Genomic DNA, 20,395 nt, shown 5'->3' with positions numbered 1-20,395 from the left:
ATGTGCGCAAACCGTACATTTTTAACTGAATCCGAGCTTATGCTAACCGAGGTTTCACTGTATTTACAATTGAAAGCAGGGAAAAGAATAGGCGGGAAAATGCAGAAGTGTTAGCATGGTTAGCAACCAATGAATGGCATAAGAAAAAATGTGTAAAGTAAGATAGAAAAAGTCCATAACAGTAAAAGTAAATTGGACTTGATTCACTGATCATACCTGCACAAAAACAACATAAAATGAATAAAAGGAAAATTATTGACAAGCTATACTAAGGTAGCTGCCTCGCCGCTAATTTGCGCCCTCATTAATCATTTATATGCCTGTAACTGATATGTAAATAGTGTGTTTAACCTCCACTTACACGTGTGTGTGTGTGTGTGTGTGCAAGAGTGGAGGAGTGTGTGTTGGGGGGGGTCGCTTTCAAGTTACAAAAGAAGTTAATTAAAAATGAAAAAGGAGAGCGGCGGGAGGAAGAGGAGTGGGAAGGAATGGTGGTGTGTGTGTGGGGGGGGGGTGCAAGGAGCATTTTTATTGAAAACGGGTGGACAAACAGAGCGTAATTGGCTGGGGCCGCGGGGGCCAAAGGAGAGCTTCAAAGAGCAAGAGAGGGAAGAAAGAGTGCGAAGACGAGGTGGGTGGGTGGGGTTGGGGCGGGGGGGGGGTATGTCGGTGTTGGGGGCAAAAATTGTTGACTCAGACAAAGTGAAGATCAGCTGCAAAAGTTTGTCATGAAAGATGAAAAAAAAATGCATTGATTTATTGATATCAAGGCTCTTTCATTACCGCACGGTGGAGATGTCTTCTACATCTCCACGTAGCCAGCTGCCGTTTGACACCCCTGCACAACCTGAAGCTCCATTGTTCCATTGAAGGAAAAATCACCCTAGATCATGATTTCATTCCACTGTTACCATGTGGAAAACATCTCAGGTGGGATCTCCTTGTCAGTTATGTCGGATACCATCAGGACTGTCAAGGTGGTCTTTCTTCCACCTTTCAATGTCCCATGGTTGATGCTCTTGTGCATTCTGACGTCAATGTCTTCTGGCCACGGTGTGCCCGAAATATTGTTACATTTTAATCTTGTGACAGCCCTAATATGCATGTATATACAGTATATCCTTGTTCATGGATGGATGCATGGATGGAGGGGCGACCGACTGGGATGGAGGAAGCCAGATTCCAGCTAGAAATCCGCTCATCATCCACTGCTGTACAATCCGATCATCTACTGTCCCGATAGAGACAAAGCTTGTCACACCTAGGGGTGTCACGAGGAAGGATACACGGAATTGGTTCTACGAGAACGAACCCAGACAACATTTGAACATTACTTTTATAATAAAACCAATGACAACATATTAAAAGTACATGCTAATATATATCAATGTTAATTTCTATTAAGTTTCTACTAAGGATCGACCGACGGTATCGGCCGATACGCGTGAGGATTCGCCGATATATTTTTTCCGCCACATAATTTGCAGACAAGCATCACAGTCATCACATCGATGCTAGATAAAACTGAATATAATACTGAATAAAATTTGAATATTTATTCCTTTTAAAGTTGATAATGCTGTTTAAATGTGAGTTTAAGAAAGCTGAATCCTACTGTGTTCAGTGTTTACATTTCAATTAATATTTGTTTCAACTTGAGACCTGTAATATTTGTTATCATTGTAATTTTTTCATATAAATTGAGGAAGCAAAAGCAGTATCGGACACAAATATCATCCCAAGCAAAATCGGCCATCGGCTAAGGGTGACAGGAAAAAAATCGGTATCGGTCAATCCTTAGTTTGTACTATATTACACACACCAAAACAAAGACACTAGATGACAAACAAAAGGGCTCACTCTATTCATGCCGTTGTTCTATGGAACAAACGTCCCAAGGTGATGAAACCTTCCACTTGATGCCTGATTGAATGAAAACACAAAGCACAAATGCACATGGCAATATATTGAGGCCGGCAAAATTGTGTAATGAATTCATTGTCCATGATTTTTTTCTGAATGAGTTCTCTTGAGATGTTGTGACACTAGTTTTTTCTTTACATTGTCGCCCCCCCCCATTTTTGCTGTTTGCGCATACAAGATGCTCAAGCCAATCCAATGTAGGTCATGTACCTGTATACTTAGCTATATTAACAATATATGTTAGCTTATGTGTTGTATCAAAGTAAATGAATGTTACATCTCCTAAAATATCTCATTAAGAATGAATGGGCGATTTTAACATTGGAGTTTTATTGTTAGCGTGTAGCGTGTGAATGTGCATTGACAAGATGGAGGTATTCTCTTTCTCTCGTCTGATTGAATGGAAGCTGAAAGGTTGCAACCTCTTTCTAAACGCTGCACTGTTCTTAGCATCAATCAGATAACACACACACGCACACACACACGCGCACACACACACAGCTGACCTTCACACATGCATGCACACTGACCATGCATCTGCTTAAAAAGAAAAGAACGTGTAAGCTTATCTTATGGATTATGTTATGTGTGTGTGTGTGTGTGTGTCAGGTGAGCCTATGGAGGATTACACACTCGCACACACCCACACAAACACTACAGTGTCAAATGCCTATTGTGTATTATTTGCTGTGTGTGTGTGTTGGGAGGGTCGTAATAGTGACATCTGCACCGTTGGCTAAACAGCTTGCAAATATGCTGATAAAAACAATGCCGGCAGCCAAATTTACAACACCAATAAAAGACACACACACACACACACATGTACACGTACACTCGGAGGACGTATTATTGTGAGATTTACTGTGTGTGTGTGTGTGTTTGGCTTTATTGCGCTTTACAGGACAGCAAGAGCGTCTATGTAAGCAAGCCAGGGAGCGTTCGTGTGCGTGTGTGTGTGTGTGTGTGTGTGTGTGTGTGCACCTTTTAAAAAGGACACACATTTTAATAATTTGACTTTGTTGCGCTTGTAATGAAATGAAATGAGCACACTGCTTTTAATCGTTTTCGTTAGCATCATTTGTATTTTTAATTACTATTCATTTTTGGGTGGCTTCTGTGTTATTTAATACCACTTAGCGTATTACCATGCTAACATGGTGCTTTAGCATTCGCTGTTATTGCTATTACACCATTGCATAGTAGAGAGTAAGGCTAGCAAGTTGTGATGTTCATCTTCTTCTAACAACAACTTTGTTTCGTCAAGGCTTCCACGTCCTTCTAGTCCAGGGGTCTCAAACACGTGGGACACTGGTTTGAGGCCCCCGCCTTGATATGAAAGTTTAATGTTAGTGTGGCCCGCGCAAGTTTGATATGGATGCTGTATGGTATCATGTACCCAGAAAAAATTATTACGTTTGATTAATGTTCATGTTAAAGGTTAAATAACTGTTAATAGTTATCCTCCCTATCCGTGTGGAAGTGGTAAGTTTTTGGCTATTTAAGTTTAAAGGAAATAACTTGAAGGCTACCGTTTAGGTCGCTAGCTCTCTAGTTTGCGAGTTAGCATGTGTCTCAAGACCCTGCAGTTGCGCAATATGTTGTAAATAAAAAGAGTATAAATGTGACTATAGTTGTGTTTTGTCATGTCTACAGGGCTCTAATAATGCTTTTAATCTGAAAAAAATAATGTGTCTACCCACCAACTATTTGTGGTTTCTTAAGTTTTTATTATTTGCCATTTTATTATTATTATATTTATTTATTACTGATTGATTGATTTTCTTTATTCTTGATTTGTTTATTTATTTTCATCTTATTTTGTGCAGAAAAATAAAAATTAAGATATTTGAGAACAGTGGAATGTTTTATCAGAGCTTTTCTTGTAGAAAATCGGAACCAAAGCACTGAAAAAGTTTGTATATTTTTCTGTTTTTAATAAATGCGTTTTTTTGGGGGGGAAAACCTGATGCGGCCCAGCCTTGCCCAGACCCTAGCTCCAGTGGCCCCCAAGTAAATTGAGTTTGAGACCCCTGTTCTAGTCTATATTAGCATCCGTGTGCTCTTGTGGGGGTGTGAGAGTTTTCAACCAGGAAGTCGTTAAAATGAGCACAAATTATACTTTTTCCCGGCGTCGTGAGCCCAAATAAAGTTTGTTTATGGAAGCTGTATTAGCCTGGAGTAAATTTAGTCTGGGACTGGCGCTGGGCCTTGGACAAAGGTCATGTGACCTGGCTCCATCAGGAACAGTTAACTTGGACTGGAAATGGCAGGATGAAGGGATGTGAGTCGGAGGACTGCAGCAGACCAACGCTGTTTGAACACACTTTGTTGGAGGGGTGTAACGGATACACTAAGGGAACAAAATCAAATGCTAAACAAAACTGCTTAGCTTTTATATAAGCCGTGTTTGTGATTTTAACATGAAACATAAAAGTACACACTGCGAGCAGGCCATTCTCTAATAAATAAAATCCATAATTTCGGTGTATAAGATACTTGGGTATTTAAGTGGTACGCACTAAAACCCAACATATTGTGGTGCACATGAATCAGTGAGGGCTAGACTAGACTAGACAGCTCTTTGACAGGAGCCAAAAATGAGTTACGTCAGTGATTCCCAAAGTGTGGGCCACGTCCCCTTGGTGGCCCGTGGTAGTACTGCAAGTGAGCCATGCAAGGTCATTAAAAATATGATTCATTTTTGCAAATATTATACTTTCATTTCAATCCTGAATCTTTATAATAATAATAATAATAATAATACGTTCAGTGCTCTTTGTGCTGTTTATAGGACAAAGGTGGGCCGCGGACATTTTCTAGATTTTCAAGTGGGCCCTGAGTTGGTAAAGTTTGGGAACCCCTGAACTATGTAAAAACTCACAACCAGCTTATCAACCCATCAGAAATCACAGGAGGTCGTTTGTCAATATAACTGTATGACTCACTGTGTCATCTAACGAAGAATGCTGAAATCATCACACAGAAGCTTAACACTAAACAGGTAGGTCAGAACTATATAAGTTGAGTACCAATTTAAATTTGAAACTATTACTACTGGTGCTTGATTAGTTCTGAGCTACATTTGGAGTTAAAATGTATATATTTTTAACTTGAATCAGTACTTGTCTTATATATTTCTTAGCTAACCTTTTACCTTTTACGTGTACAGTTGCTATGTGAGTACCAATACACTGGTTGTTGCTGTTAAAATGGTTGTTGCTTTTTATTTTAATCTCGTATTGGTACTTGTCTTATATATTTCTTTTCTACCTTATTGAGTAATGACTTCTAGTGATTTCTGTTGGTTTGACGAGCTTGTCATGAGTTTCCTGATAACTCATGGCTCTTGCCAAAGAAAGTGCTACCGTTTCATCACTGGCTCGCCGACGGCACGGTATTTATACTATTAGAAGTTTTGTTGTATCGGAGATTATTATCATGAGATTAGAAGGTGGTCATAAATTAGTCGAGGCTTATGCACTGGAACTTACGGTACTATTTTCCTCACAATATGGTATTATGACAATTCATGTAAAATTTGGACTTTTTCTCATAAAATTGCGACTTTTTCATAGTAAAATATTTACTTTTCTCATCATAGTGCAACTTTTATTCTTGTAAATTTAGTCATTTTTCTTAAATTGTGGCTTTTTGCTTATAAATCTGCAACGCTTGTCACAGGACACATATAGACAAAACACACATTCACATTCACACTTTTGGACAATTTAGAGTCGACAATTAACCCCAAAACCCAAACTCCACAGAGATATGAATCCCGGTTATTTCACCGGGAAGGCCAAGTATTCCCAAAGTAGAAGCTTTAAAAGATGCCACAGGGGTTTGAAACTCTGACTTGTCCTTGGTACTCCGGCTTGCTTGCCGTGACTCACCAAAGTAATTGTTTACAGAGTACACTATATTGTGAGGCGGTTTGACTTCCTGTCCCTCAGTTAATGCGTAACATGTAAGAAATCGCTGAAATCCTATTTTGGATACATGCACCATTACACTCGTACTTTGTTGCCTTTTAGTCCAGACTGAGGGCAGGAATGGGATTCTTCTCGTCATCTCCTCCTCCCCCATCCCTCCATCCTCCCCGTGGTTGAATTAGACAATGAAAACAATGAATTTGGTGTCTGTTTCTTTCTGGGTTCTAAAAAAAAAAAAAACACTCCCTCACTTGACCTGGTGACTCGCTTTCTCTCTCTCTCTCTCCCTCTCTCTATATCTGGCCCATGCCAGCGACCCCCGTCTCTTCTTCTCCTATGCTTCCTCACTCGTGTCACCCCCCCCCCACTGTCTTTCTGTGTGATTTCATGCTCCAGCTGCTCTGTTGTCAGCCTGCACTAGCTTGTGTTAACATCAACACATCATCTTACTTTTTATTTTACATTCTACCAATACATTAGCTTCGTGTTCGCCTTAAAAAACGAGAGTCAAACAATGGCTGCGTCTCACATGGAACACTTCCATCAGTAACTGCGTACCGAGTTCCCTCGGGCGCCTGTTTTGACAATATAGTGCTGTCCCAAATCTATTACTGTTAGTGTTCACTTAGCAGAAATGACGGTCACGGTCTTTACCCGCTTCTTCTTCTCTGCTTTTTAATTGCAACCAATTGATGGAGCATTATCGCCGATTTTCGAATCGCCCCGTAAAACACGAGGCTGATTTTTTTCTTCTGCTTCTCGTTTTTTATTATTTGTATTTTATAAAACTCTTTATGTTAGCTCTTCTGCTACATAGCCAAGATGGTGACTATTGAGCTGGGGCCTGCAAACTCTTGGACTCGCGGGCCACATTGGGTTAAAAAATTTGGCGGAGTGGCTGTATATATACAGTAGATGGACATCCTTGCTCACGGTGCAACAAAACGAAAACAACACATCCACAGCTTACACATCACATAAGTCAACAACTGAGTGCTAAACATAACACGTAACTTAAAACAGTTATTTCCAAATGCCCGCAAAGCATGCTGGGTACAACAATATGAACTATTAACAATAGTTAGTAATGACTTCTAGTTAGTTCTTAGACTTCTAATTAGTTCCCGAGTGTGTGAGCTGTGCTGTCTGTATTCCTGTCATTGGATGGTGCACTCAAAATGGTCCAAATGACGAGTCGCCCGTTGTTGCCATCTTGGTGACATAGCAGAAGGGGAGGGGCTAACTGAAACAATGATGCACTCATGACTGAACTGACACTGTTTTGAACTAGCTTGTACGTCGCTTGTTTGCCGCTTTTTAAAAAAATCCTTAATGACTTTACATCTCAGGGGGGCCTAGAGCATAGCTGTGAAGAACGCCCCTAGCAACAGGCAGCTTGGTGAATTTCAGCCCATTTTTTTTTTCCTTCGTTTGATTATTTTAGTCTGTTGACTTAGTTGTTTAAAAATACACTTCTCACAAGCAAGGACGCTCTTTTTCTCATGCTTTTGTTGTTCCTTGTTGTGCTAAATTTGCACACAAGTGATTCAAATTGTGTCCCCCAAATAGAGCACCATCTATTTCCTGGAGGCTCCCATGAGGGGGTGGGGGGTATTTTAGGGTCAAACTAAATGTCATCTATTGGCTTCGGAGAGAGTGCAACCACACGTCTGTGTTTTTGTGTGACGTCGCCGGTCGCTAACTGCATGGTGGTTGAGTGTAATGAAATGAGGACAGGAGCGGGGCATCAGCTTCCTTGAATGGGGCGTCCTCCGGACACAAACGATGAGAGTCATTTTGGAGCTTTAATTGGAGCAAAGTGTGTGTTTGCCGCAGGAGATGGACAGGACTGAATGTCTTCGTCCTCCTCCTCCTCCTCGTCCTTCATTAATCACTACCCCCCCCCACACACACACACACAATCCATTCTCTTGTCAAATCATTGTCTTCCTCTTTTCTTCTTCATTCTTTGTGTCTCTTCTAGCACGCTGATTTATTTAACTCTCTTTCTTCTCATTTTAGTTCTGTGTTGTGCACTGCATTTTTTTTGTCGGCCATGTTTGTAGTTTTAAAAAAAAATCTTCCTTCCACTCCTCATATGTGAAGTGGGAAGGAATGTGTGTCCTCACGATTATGCTAGTTTGTTTTTGTGAGCTCAAACATCAACGTGTGTCGAACATGAGAAAGTTTGTGTTTGCACACACACACACACACACACACACACGGACAGACACACACACACACACACACGTACACGCTATAAGCAGCATTTCCTGTCGCAGAGGATGAAAGCTGTGTGATTATTTGTGTTGTGTGAGTGAGAACATGTGTGTATGTGTTGAATGTATGCACCTGTGTGTGTTTTTCTAATGGGGTACTGCTTGAAGCTGAGTTGCAGAGGGTTCTATGTGTGTGTGCGCGTGCACACGTGTACTTTGTTTGGGGTGACCTACAAAACCGGCCGCCACATTCCTCTGCCCTCGCTTGGCTTCCTGCTGCTTCATGCTAACGGCTAAAGCAACACAGTTTTAGAAGGAGTGTTTATTATTCTTCTGTTCTACTTTTTCTTGTAAAATTGCAAACTTTTTGCTCGTAAAAATGCTTCAAAAGACTTTTTCTCCTGTTATGATTTTCAGCTTTTAAAACAGCAAAACTGTATTGTCAAATTATTATTTTTTTCTAGTAAGATGACAGGATTTTCCTTCTGAAATTAGGGATTTTCTGATCCGATAATCCATGACTGAAATAGGCCGATAGCAATACTGATCACATACAGGCAGTGTAAATGATTAAGTGTACTACTTGCTATATTAGGGGTCACCAAGGTTTTTTTCTTGTGATACGTTTACAAAGTCAAAATGGCCAAGCGTCATTTTTGTAACAAACAAAACCAACAAAGCCAATATGCTTGTTTTACCAGAACATGAACAAAATGCTGGTATCCATAACAATGCATTCATTTCATTTATCCACCTCTGCTGGGCCCCTCCAGCCACATCCGCTGCCTTCTGAACCACTGATTCAGCCGACTCCCTCTTCTGTGCCCTTTGCATCCTGGAGAGAGGAGACAAAATACCGGCAGTCCTCCGTCAGCTTCGACCCACTGCTGAAATCAGTGTGCACAAAGGCCGTTTCCAGTGGTCACGGTCCCAGGCGAGCTGTGCACGCTCATTGGACAGCCGAACTGGGTGTGCCGAAACTGACATGCGTGCTCACAGATTCAGAAGTGGTTGCAGAGAATGAATGAAAAGCATGTTTGCCCACCTCTGCTGGGTGCCTTCAGCCGCATCCGCTGCCTTCTGGAGCACAGATGCAGGCGACTCCCTCCCTTACTACACAGTGTTTACAAAACACTTTTCACACCATTGAATATACAGTATATATATATATATATATATATATATATTTATAGATTACTTTGAGTTTTCTTGTTTTGACTCAAATGTTAGGATTCACGTCCATGCTTCTGCTGTTTATGTGGACTATGTGGATAGTCATTTCTGACTTAAAAAAAAGTTTGTGTCCGGATCTATATTTTTCTCCAATTCCAAGCTTTTGTGTTGGATTGCCAGTGTCATTAATTCTCTCTTCTAAATGAATTCCTAAATCCAGTGGTTCTTGTTGAGCAACGTGCGTGTTGTGAAATCATAATGAATATAACTGTAGAAGAGAATAAAGCGAGAGGGAAAACAAACGGCTTTTATTAAAACCAAAGGTGTCAGCCTTTTTCACAGTCACAACAAACGTAGACGCACGAGGTCAGCGGCACGACTATCGGCGTCAGACGAGGAGAACGATGGGGATGAAGCTGAGAGTGACACTTTTTTATCACAAAGATGCGAGTATCAGAGCGGTAAACTATGTTAAATGTCATTTAATGTTCTTATCAACTACAGTAAAGCGTTGAGAGGATTCACATGTTAGGTAATAATAATAATCCCTCAGGAGGATTTTAAGGACTTTATCTAGCTCGTGAAATAGGAGAATTTTCACATATTCGCACTTCATATTTAAAATCATTTGGGAGGGGTATAGAAACATGGCTGTGTAACGAGAAACTTGAGCTGACATAACTGTAACAGATTTCAAAAGCAGGTAAAAGTGGCATGAATTACGTACTCAGGTTTTATTAGAAAACGATAAATTACTTAATTATTGATAGAATTCAATTGTTTGTTTGTATAATGTGAGTATATTATACGGCCAGACTTTGCTCTTTGCTAAAGAGAATGTAATGCAGGGGTCTCAAACATGCGGCCCGTGGGCCAAATGTGGCCCGCAGGACACTAGTTTGAGGCCCCCGCCTTGATATGAAAGTTGAATGTTAGTGCGGCCCGCGCAAGTTTGATATGGATGCTGTATGGTATCATGTACCCAGAAAAAATTATTACGTTTGATTAATGTTCATGTTAAAGGTTAAATAACTGTTAATCGTTATCCTCCCTATCCGTGTGGAAGTGGTAAGTTTTTGGCTATTTAAGTTTTAAAGGAAATAACTTGAAGGCTACCGTTTAGGTCGCTAGCTCTCTAGTTTGCGAGTTAGCATGTGTCTCAAGACCCTGCAGTTGCGCAATATGTTGTAAATAAAAAGAGTATAAATGTGACTATAGTCGTGTTTTGTCATGTCTACAGGGCTCTAATAATGCTTTGTTCATTTTAATCTGAAAAAAATAATTTGTCTACCCACCAACTATATGTGGTTTCTTAAGTTTTTATTATTTGCTGTTTTATTATTATTATTATTATATTTATTTATTTATTACTGATTGATTGATTTTCTTTATTCTTGATTTGTTTATTTATTTTTCATCTTATTTTGTGTAGAAAAATAAAAAGTAAGATATTTGAGAACAGTGGAATGTTTTATCAGAGCTTTTCTTGTAGAAAATCGGAACCAAAGCAAAGTTTATCCCAGACCCTAGCTCCAGTGGTCCCCAAGTAAAATGAGTTTGAGACCCCTGATGTAGACTAAAGAGAATGTAATGGGACCACCTCTCGACATCCACACAATAACAAGAAGCTTGTCAGTCAGCTGTACTTAACACATGTCTGACTCAGACTCTATTAAAGCCTCCAGACGCAGACTTAGTCCCAAAGTTGGGACTGCGCAAAGGCCGCTGATGACACATGTTCCTGGAAAGGGGGCGCTCATGTGACCCACTCTGGCCCTAATGGTTACTGGAAGCATGAGCGAGCGTTTCTAATCATTATTCTGCTGAGTCATGGATGAGGAGGAGGAAACATCTCAGTTGCGTGGACACAGTCAGATCTAAAGACTGTGCACGTGTTCACTTCCTGTCGCTCCCCGGCTCACTGTGCGTCCTTTAATGCAGGATGACAAGTGTGCTGGTCTACGAGCTGCTGAAAGCTCCTGACAGCACAAGCGGTGTCACTTTCTTTTACGCACATTGTCTTTTGGAGCAGAACAGTTCAGAAACAGACACACATATATGCACTGAATATGGTCTTGAACACCACCTACACTGGAGTAGCCTGGATCAGAACTAGTCAGTGCGGAGTTGAGAAGGGAACCAAAATATTTTGTATTGTAAGTCTTTGTGCATGAGTGTCTTTCATACGGTTTTTGCTGGTGCCAGATTTGGGCAAAATTGTGATTCTTGTGGTCTCGTGTGTGTCGCACGTGCACCCCACTTATGTAATTAATGCGCCCAAATCACGTTTAGATATTTTGTACATGGGCACTATGGGCGCCACACAAGGTAGGCGACCGTGGTATGCAGTTGGCGATGAGTTTCGCCAAATCATGCACACAATATTATGTGTATATTTTGAATATCTTTTATATATCTTGTTAAACTGTCTTTTTTTACTCTACTTTTTGTATACTTTTTTAAACTTGACTACTCCACTGAAAGGGGAACCTCTCTAATCTCGTTATACATTTTGTATAATGACAATAAAGGCCATTCCATTCCATTCCAAGTGACAAGTCTCCCATAATTTTGATTGGCTTTCAGACGTGAAGGGAACCTTGGGTATCAAAGTAGTTCAAGGAAGGCCAGTGTTGATGGAGTAGTCTTACTAGTATCGAAGATAAACTAACATTAATGTCCGTATAAATGAATGTAAACTTAAACCCGGTGTTTACTCTCGCACTGACGAATTCCGGAAGCGTGTGCACACACTAATTTTGTGTGTTGCTTGACTGGACGGTGACGTAGTTCACATTCTTATTCTGTGAATGAGTAAGCCACCCACATACACATAATAAAGATGAATAAAGGATTCCCCTGGTTGGAGACACCTGCACTGAAAATTAAAAATGTAAATTAATAGTTGTAAATGTTACATAAAGGAATAGCTCTTAGAAAAAAAAGCTTATAATGCCTGATCTCTGTTATTCAACTCATTTGAATTTTAAATTAAACTTTACACATGAAGAAACAATTACTGGCATACTGTATACAGTATTGTACTTACAAAACCTTGCATTTATACAGGTTTATTTATGTCACGTTTAAATGTCACATGACCTCTCTTCTGCTGTGCAGTTTGTGTTGCCAACAAGCTGGAGGTGCCATGTATCTCAGAGTTTGTCTCTTTAAACTTTATTGTAACTAATGATAATGTTGATAATAACAATGATTTTGAGGGGCGGGCTCAATATTTATTTGAGTCATAGCCTGTGTAAATATATGGTAGTGATTAGGAATGTTCAGATGAAGGAAATACAGCTGGAATAGGTGCAGATTCTGGAAGGTCTAGAGAGCTTTCTGTGTGGGTTTGGAGTCCACAACTCAATACAAAGGAAATGAACATGAACTTGAACATAATGAACATTAAAAAAATGAACATAATAGGTCCCCTTTAATATATAAATATTTATTTGTATTCTGGTAATTTTGCTAGCTTTAGCTAAAAAAAATTAATCAAAACATGGATCAAATGAAATTCAGGTTTGTGTCAAATAGTACAAAAATAATTTCACAAAAAAAAAAAACAATCTGCCAAAAGTTCCCTCTAGGCCAGGAGTCCTTTGACGTGTCTAACGGCACCCCTGCCCAATACCACTCACCATAAATAAACTGAAAAATGTACAGTTAATACATGTAATTGGTATTGGCCCATCTCACTCACGGATGATTGGAATCGGCAGCCTTAAAACCCTGATCGGAGCATCACTCGTAATAATAATAACCATAATGCTAATAATAATAATAATATATTCTGGGAGATTCCATGTGTGTGTTCATGAAAGCACTGCGAGAGAAGCATCTGTGTGTGTGCATGTGTGTGTCCACTGTGACCCGGTGTAAACTAATATTGATTCAGCTGTTGGTGTTATACACGAGTCATAAAACTGGACTTATTGTAGGATCCAGGCTTTAGCCTCTGTGTGTGTGTGTGTGTGTGTGTGTGTTGACTGAGTACATGTGATACGTTGATACGTGATAAAAGCCGGACGGTGTGTGAAAAAGACAACTTTTGCATGCCAACTTTGTCTTAAAGTTGACTGGATTGTATTTAACGCATAGGCCCCGCCCCCAGGTGCACTTTCTTCTTCTTCTTCTTCTTCTCTTGTTGCAGCATCCTCTCATTCTTCCCATCACAACTTGTCCTCCTTTGTTCCCTCGTTCTCTTCTCCTTATCCAAATAGAGGACACAGACAATCCAATAAAGACCCCCCCACCCCCTCCCCACCACCACCACCTTGTCTCTCGACATCTGGAGTGTGTGTGTGTACGTGTGTGTGTGTGTGTTAAGCACCGACTCAGCAGAAAAGGAGGATGACACCCTCCAAGTCGGACAAGAATGTCATGGAGGGAAAAAAAACAGAGGAGCGAGGGAGACAGATGGGAGAGAGCGGGTGAGGAAGGACGTGAGGATGAGGAGGAAACTCTTGGGACTTAACATCATCATCAACATCATGACGGCCCACAAGGTTTACCTTTCTTCTCTTCTCGTTCCGCGCCCTCCATTTTTGAGTAAACCCCCCCCCCCCCCCCCCACAATCACCTGAGACCCCCCCCCCCTTCAAACGCCGTGGCGAGAAAAGAGACACATACACACAGGAGTGAAGGAGGACTTAAGCGATGGCGAGAGGAGCAACATGGAGGGATGAAAGATGACAGGCGGCGGGCGAGTAAGGCAGAGACTCATGGGAGGGGTGGAAAGAGAGAGAGATAAAAGATGGTGGAGTGGGGGAGATGACAGGGCGATGAAGAAGAAGAAGAAGAAGAAGAGGAGGAGGAGGAGAGGTGAGCGTCCTTGCACTGTCAGGGGCGATCGATGGCACATCATTTACATTACACTGACTTAACGGTGGGGGGAAGACAGGTGAGGGAGGAGGGGGGGGAGAAGAGGGATGAAGAGTCGTGGGGGCAGAAAATGAACTCCCGTCAAGATGGAGGGATGAAAATTGATCTGAAGGAGGCGGAGTCGTCCAAGCGTTCTATGTTCTTGGATTGGCCAGCGGGGGGCGACACTTCGCTCCTTCGCTTTTCATATTACTGCAAATGAGCGGCGTCCATTTTGAAATCATATTATGTTTCAATTTGAATCCCAATCCTGTTTCAATAGTCTGCCGCACATTCCTTCTCCACGTTGGAGCGTTGAAAACTTCCTGTTGTTCCACTTTGTCAGGGACGACTTCAAAGCTTACGGACGGACGGGGGGGGGGGGCCTGTTATAGTTTTACCTCCTAAATGCTAACATGTGAGAGCTGTGTGTGCACGCGCAGTGTGTATGTGTGTGTGTGTATTTGCCCACATGCCGAGGAAGTAAAGTAATGACGCTTGAAGCCATCACACACACACACACACACACACTTATTTGTACAGACATGCAGACACACGTTAGCCCATCGACCTGTATAACTTGTCTTGTCAGCAATTGTGTGTGTGTGTGTGTGTGTGTGTGTGTGCGTGCGCGTGCATGAGGTGTTTAATATTTAATAGGTACTGGTTAAAAATGCAGGAGTGTTTTTTGCCTCTTGTCCCAAAGCACACCTGTTCCTCCATACAGAAGGAGTAGACGGATGGATCCAATGGGAAGGACACCAAGTGAGGCGTGTTATTAGTCAATTAGACTTCCTGTTTCTTCCTCTTTTGTTTTTAAGGTGATTTTTTTTCTTTTTCCTCTTCTCAGATTATTTTCGCTCTATTTCTCTTATCAATCAATACTTGTTATTGGCTGCCTCACCCTCTTCTCCCTTCCTTCCACACGTGTGTACACACACACATATACACACATATACACACACACACGTGCACATACGCACAATGAAGTCATTCATCTGTCCAATCAAAGAGGCGGAAGCCCGGAGGAAAGTAAACATCCATCTCTCTTTCTGTGTGAGCGTCCATGATTATGATGTGTGTGTGTGTGTGCGTGTGTGTGTGTGTGTGTGTGACATCGTTTCTCTGGTGTCTCTTCAAAAAGAATAGATTGTTCTTCTGCCACAAAACAAATAATAAAGACACACACACACACACTACCTCGCACAGGATGAGGAGGTGTGACAGGATTTATGACAATGTCGGCACGACAGGAAGTCGGCGACAGCCATATAGCGAGTTAGAGATTCCTTTCTATGTGCTTTAGCTTTAGTCTCGTAGTAAATAAAGTAGACGTGGGGTTCAGGCTCTTGATTAGAAGACACCCGGGAAGACTTTGAGGCAGGAAATGGACACACACACGAGCAGGACAAACTAACGGAAGGACGAGATCCAGATGCTCGCCAACGAGGGGCTGCCTCTCTTTCAGCCCAACGTATTGACTGAACCCGCCTTTGATAAACTGCACTCTGTGTGTGTGTGTGTGTGTGTGTGTGTGTGACCTCTGCTCGTCTCCCGCTAAATCAATCTGTCAAACGTGTTAGCAAGACCGTGCTTATTCACCGCCATGCCTGTTTGCGTGCGTATGTGCGTGTGTGTGTGTGTGTGTGTGTGTGTGAGTGACCGACCCTGACCGGCCATCAGAGCCAATGACGAAGTATTGATCAAGGCTCTGTCGCTATAGAAACGGCCATTTGGGAGCACAGGACTGTGTGGCGTGTGTCAAAGTGGGAAGACTTACTTCAAGGTGGCTCATTGGATTGTTGTGTGTGTGTGTGTGTGTGTGTGTGTGTGTCGGTGAAAAGGTCATGATTCTTTCTTTTACAATGAACCGGCCTGCGTTGTCATCTTCTTTCCTGGTGACACTTTTTTGGTGGCGTCCAGTGGATGGGAGGTGAAGTGGTCGCCCATGAAGGAGGAGGACAGATATATTTAGAGCTTTGAATATATTCAAGGTTAAGTGTAACAAATGAATGTAGGTCAGTGTGTGTGTGTGTGTGTGTGTGCATAGTGAAAGTGTGACCTGCTCTTTGTTCACAAGCTCTGTGCAGAAAAGAGAGTGGACCGTTGACGAGGATTAATACCCAACATATGGCAACCCTACGGGACACACACAACACAACACAACACAAAAAAAAACTAAGTTTAATGAGAAGGCGATATCGTGTGTCTTTTTGCACACACGGTCATCGAATACGGTGATATTTGTGACAGAGAGAGAGAGAGAGAGAGGTGAATCAGAGTTCAGATGAAAAGTGAATGTTCATGTTCTCGTTTCTTCATGCTTTCTTGCATCATGCTCCAAATGTGCGTGCACGTGTGTGTGTGTGTGTGTGTGTGTGTCTTAACACCTAAAAACAATCTCTGCTACTTCTTTTTCACACCCTCTGCTGTGCTCCTCCCAGTGGGACCTGCCTTAAAACTCCTGGAGAGCTGCTGCTTCTTCATCTTAGTCTTCTTTTCTTCCAATTTCCATCCATCCATCTATTTTCTATGTTGCTTATCCTCACTACGGTGGTATGCTGGAGCCTATCCCGGCTGAACATATACACAAACACTCACACAATATGGCGTCTGTCACTATTTATGGCGATCATCACTGACAGTAGCGGCGCTAGCATGTTTATAAGCCAGCAGTCCAATCACATGTCATGTTGATGTTTACCAGGAAGTCACATGACCGTCACACTTCCTGTCTGAGCGTGTCTTCAATGGCCTCTTGGTCCTTTCTCTCTCTCTCTCTCTCTTTCACTCGCTTGCCCGCTCGCTAGGTGTAAATGACTTTGCGGAGCCATCTGTTATGGAGCCGCCCTGCCGAGAGTTGGCCTGCGTGTGCGTGGCTCCTGAACGCGTGCACGTATGTTTTATGTGTTGTTGTCGTCATGTTGGAGTGTCACCGGGCCTAATAGCCGACTTTGTGCGTTTGCGTGCGCTCGCTGCAAAAGACTCTTTCACATTTAGCTTCACAATAAAAAACTCCTTCAAAATAAAAGTGGAGGCGCACAAACAAAAAGTGGGGTTGTGATGATTACAAAGCATTATGGGATGTCATTGTTCATTTTTTGCTCTCTGTGTGTCTCGCCTGCAGCTCTCGTCCGGGTCGTCCTCCCAAGCGTTGTTCTTCCGGCGCCGGGATCCAGGAAAGCCCCAGGCTGCTTCACCCGGGCCTTCCCGGCCTGCTGTCCCCCAACCTGCTGTCCCACACCGGTCAGAGCCTCTTTGTGCTTCCTAAAGTGGGCCACCGCATCCTTTTCGTCATTCCTGTCTCCTCTTATGGTTCTCACCTCCACCTGGAGGACAATGGATGGAGAGAAGGAAGGAATTAGAGCATATAGAGAAGGTTTAGAGGGATTAAAGAGGGGGTAGGAAGAGATGGAGGGAGTAATGAGTGAATAAATGGAGGGAGTAACAGGAGATGGAAGAGAGAAAGAAGGTGAACGAGTGCAGGCAGCATGCTGGTGTGATGAATGACTCGTCTCCTGGGTCTCACTCCTCCATCTGTCCATCTCTCCCTCCTCCCTTCCTTTTTTCCATGCGCTCTCTCTCCTCACTCCTTACTCACTTTCCGCCTTCCTCCCCGTTCACTTTTGTCCCCTTCTGCTTCCCCTTGTCCTTCTTTCCTCACATCCATCCTTCCTTACTTTCTTTCCTACTCTGTCTCGTTCTTTACTTCCTTTTCTTCCATCCGACTTTGTCCCATCATCCCTCTTTGAATTTCCTTCTAGTTCTCCCCCCTCTTTCTTATCATCCTCCTCTTCCAGGATTAATAAAACATGGTTGTGTTTAGTGACATATGGACACGGCTCACTGTGGCATACTAATCACACGCACACACAAACACACACTGCTGGCTGCGCACAACCAGGTGTGTGTGTGTGTGTGTGTGTGTATAGAGAAGTGAGAGTGTGTTTGTTGAACATTAGTGAATCCCAGAGAAAACATTTGCTCACTTATGAGCACTCATTAGTGAACACTCACACACACACACACACACACACACACACACACAGTTGGCAGTCATCACAAGTCACATTCCGCCCCACAGACACACGTACACACACACAAAGCTGGTCGTCCAGGCGGGCCTTGCGTCCATGGAGACGGACGGTTGCTGGGGGAGATGGGCTGTTGTTTACGACCTCGCGGGCTCTGTGGCGGCGGGGGTGCGGCGACCAATCACAGATGGACATTTATCACACTGCTGGAAAACAGAGAGCGCAGAGAGGTGCTTTTAGGAGGTCAGGGTGGAGGGCGTTGGTTTGCGGGGGGGGTCCAGAAGTTGATACGAACAAGGAAGGAAGTAAAGAAGAACGAATGATGAGATGAGATGAAGACTGGATGCGGCAGATGTTGAAACGCCACTTTCAACATGGAGGGTGTGAGGAAGAGGCGACCGAGGGGGGCGTGGTCGACAACCAAAGAGCAATATCACTTTAATTGGCCTCATCTTGTCCAACAAAGACGCTGTGATGGTCAGCGTGGGAGTTTGCATGCATAACCTTTGCAGACGCTCATTTGACTTGTTAATTCATTCTCTTAAAAAAACGCACACACAGCTCAATGCTTCGCCTTGTCTTACACACACACACACACACACACACACAGCACTTCCTCGAATGCATAAATTTACGCTACATTGACAACTGATTTCACTCACACATGTTTTGCACAGATAAACACGCACACACAGCGGCGTTGTGCGTGCGTGTGTGTTGATTACAGATGAAGGGCTTTCAATCTTCTTGTGAAAAGAATACACTCATTTCAAGACTCTCATGTGCACCTGCAGAGAGCCAGGATGAGCGATCGGGGAGGAGATGAAGGGGAGTGTGTGTGTGTGTGTGATGGGTGGTGAGTGGTGGACGTCGTGGGGGGGCATCATAAGAGGAGCTAAAGTGGCTTCAAGTCTTTTTTCATCTCTCTTGTCTTCCAAGGTTAAACTGGTGGAAAGTCGCTAATACTGTTTATTTACAACATGCGACAAGGGGACAGAAAAAGAGAGAAAACAACCACAGATTATTGACAACAATAGCATGGGGAAGTTAGCAAAAGTGCCAAGGAACTTATCGCCAAAAGCTGTAGTGAAAGGAAAAAGTTATGCTACAAGTGAAGAGCCTTATAATTCCTTCATCACACACTTTGTCAGTCTCCCTCTCTTTTGTTGTCATGCTTGGTGTCACTTTGGTGTCTTTTGCTGTAGCTGTCCTACATTATGGGATTACTACATCATTATTGTCCACATTATTATTATTATTATCCGTTATGCTACAAGTGAACACCTTTATAATTCCTTCATCACACACTTTGTCAGTCTCCCTCTCTTTTGTTGTCATGCTTGGTGTCACTTTTGTGTCTTTTGCTGTAGCTGTCCTACATTATAGGATTACTACATCATTATTGTCCACATTATTATTATTATTATTATCCGTTATGCTACAAGTGAACAGCCTTATAATTCCTTCATCACACACTTTGTCAGTCTCCCTCTCTTTTGTTGTCATGCTTGGTGTCACTTTTGTGTCTTTTGCTGTAGGTGTCCTACATTATGGGATTACTACATTACTACATTATTATTGTCCACATTATTATTATTATTATCCGTTATGCTACAAGTGAACAGCCTTATAATTCCTTCATCACACACTTTGTCAGTCTCCCTCTCTTTTGTTGTCATGCTTGGTGTCACTTTGGTGTCTTTTGCTGTAGCTGTCCTACATTATGGGATTACTACATTACTACAATATTATTGTCCACATTATTATTATTATTATCCGTTATGCTACAAGTGAACACCTTTATAATTCCTTCATCACACACTTTGTCAGTCTCCCTCTCTTTTGTTGTCATGCTTGGTGTCACTTTTGTGTCTTTTGCTGTAGGTGTCCTACATTATGGGATTACTACATTATTATTGTCCACATTATTATTATTATTATCCGTTATGCTACAAGTGAACACCTTTATAATTCCTTCATCACACACTTTGTCAGTCTCCCTCTCTTTTGTTGTCATGCTTGCTGTCACTTTTGTGTCTTTTGCTGTAGCTGTCCTACATTATGGGATTACTACATTATTATTGTCCACATTATTATTATTATTATTATCCATTATGCAGTTGTCCAGCCTTTTGAAGTCTGTTCATGATAGTGGAGTGGCGGTGGTCCGAGCACTCCAAGCACAAGCTGTAATAATTCTACACTTGATCAAACTTACTTATGATGTGTCGGATCACAACACAGTAGT

The 20,395-nt window shown here is 42.2% G+C and overlaps 1 protein-coding gene across 3 annotated transcripts in view; it reads left to right on the top strand.

The window, feature by feature from the left end:
• The window catches only part of dachb (dachshund b), a 51,286-nt gene that overhangs the window by 19,615 nt on the left and 11,276 nt on the right, over positions 1 to 20,395 (top strand). For all 3 annotated transcript variants that reach the window (XM_078795538.1, XM_058066422.2, XM_078795535.1), the window contains one exon: positions 17,241 to 17,359. In XM_078795538.1, the coding sequence (XP_078651664.1) occupies positions 17,241 to 17,359 (119 nt within the window). The remainder of the gene's footprint in view (positions 1 to 17,240; positions 17,360 to 20,395) is intronic.

This window comes from Doryrhamphus excisus, linkage group LG2 (genome assembly GCF_037039965.1).
Source record: "Doryrhamphus excisus strain RoL-2023G ecotype Guam linkage group LG2, RoL_Dexc_Guam_v1.1, whole genome shotgun sequence".
In the NCBI taxonomy this organism is placed as follows: domain Eukaryota; kingdom Metazoa; phylum Chordata; class Actinopteri; order Syngnathiformes; family Syngnathidae; genus Doryrhamphus; species Doryrhamphus excisus.
The sequence above is the reverse complement of the archived record's forward strand: the minus strand, read 5'-3'. Positions and strand labels throughout refer to the sequence as shown.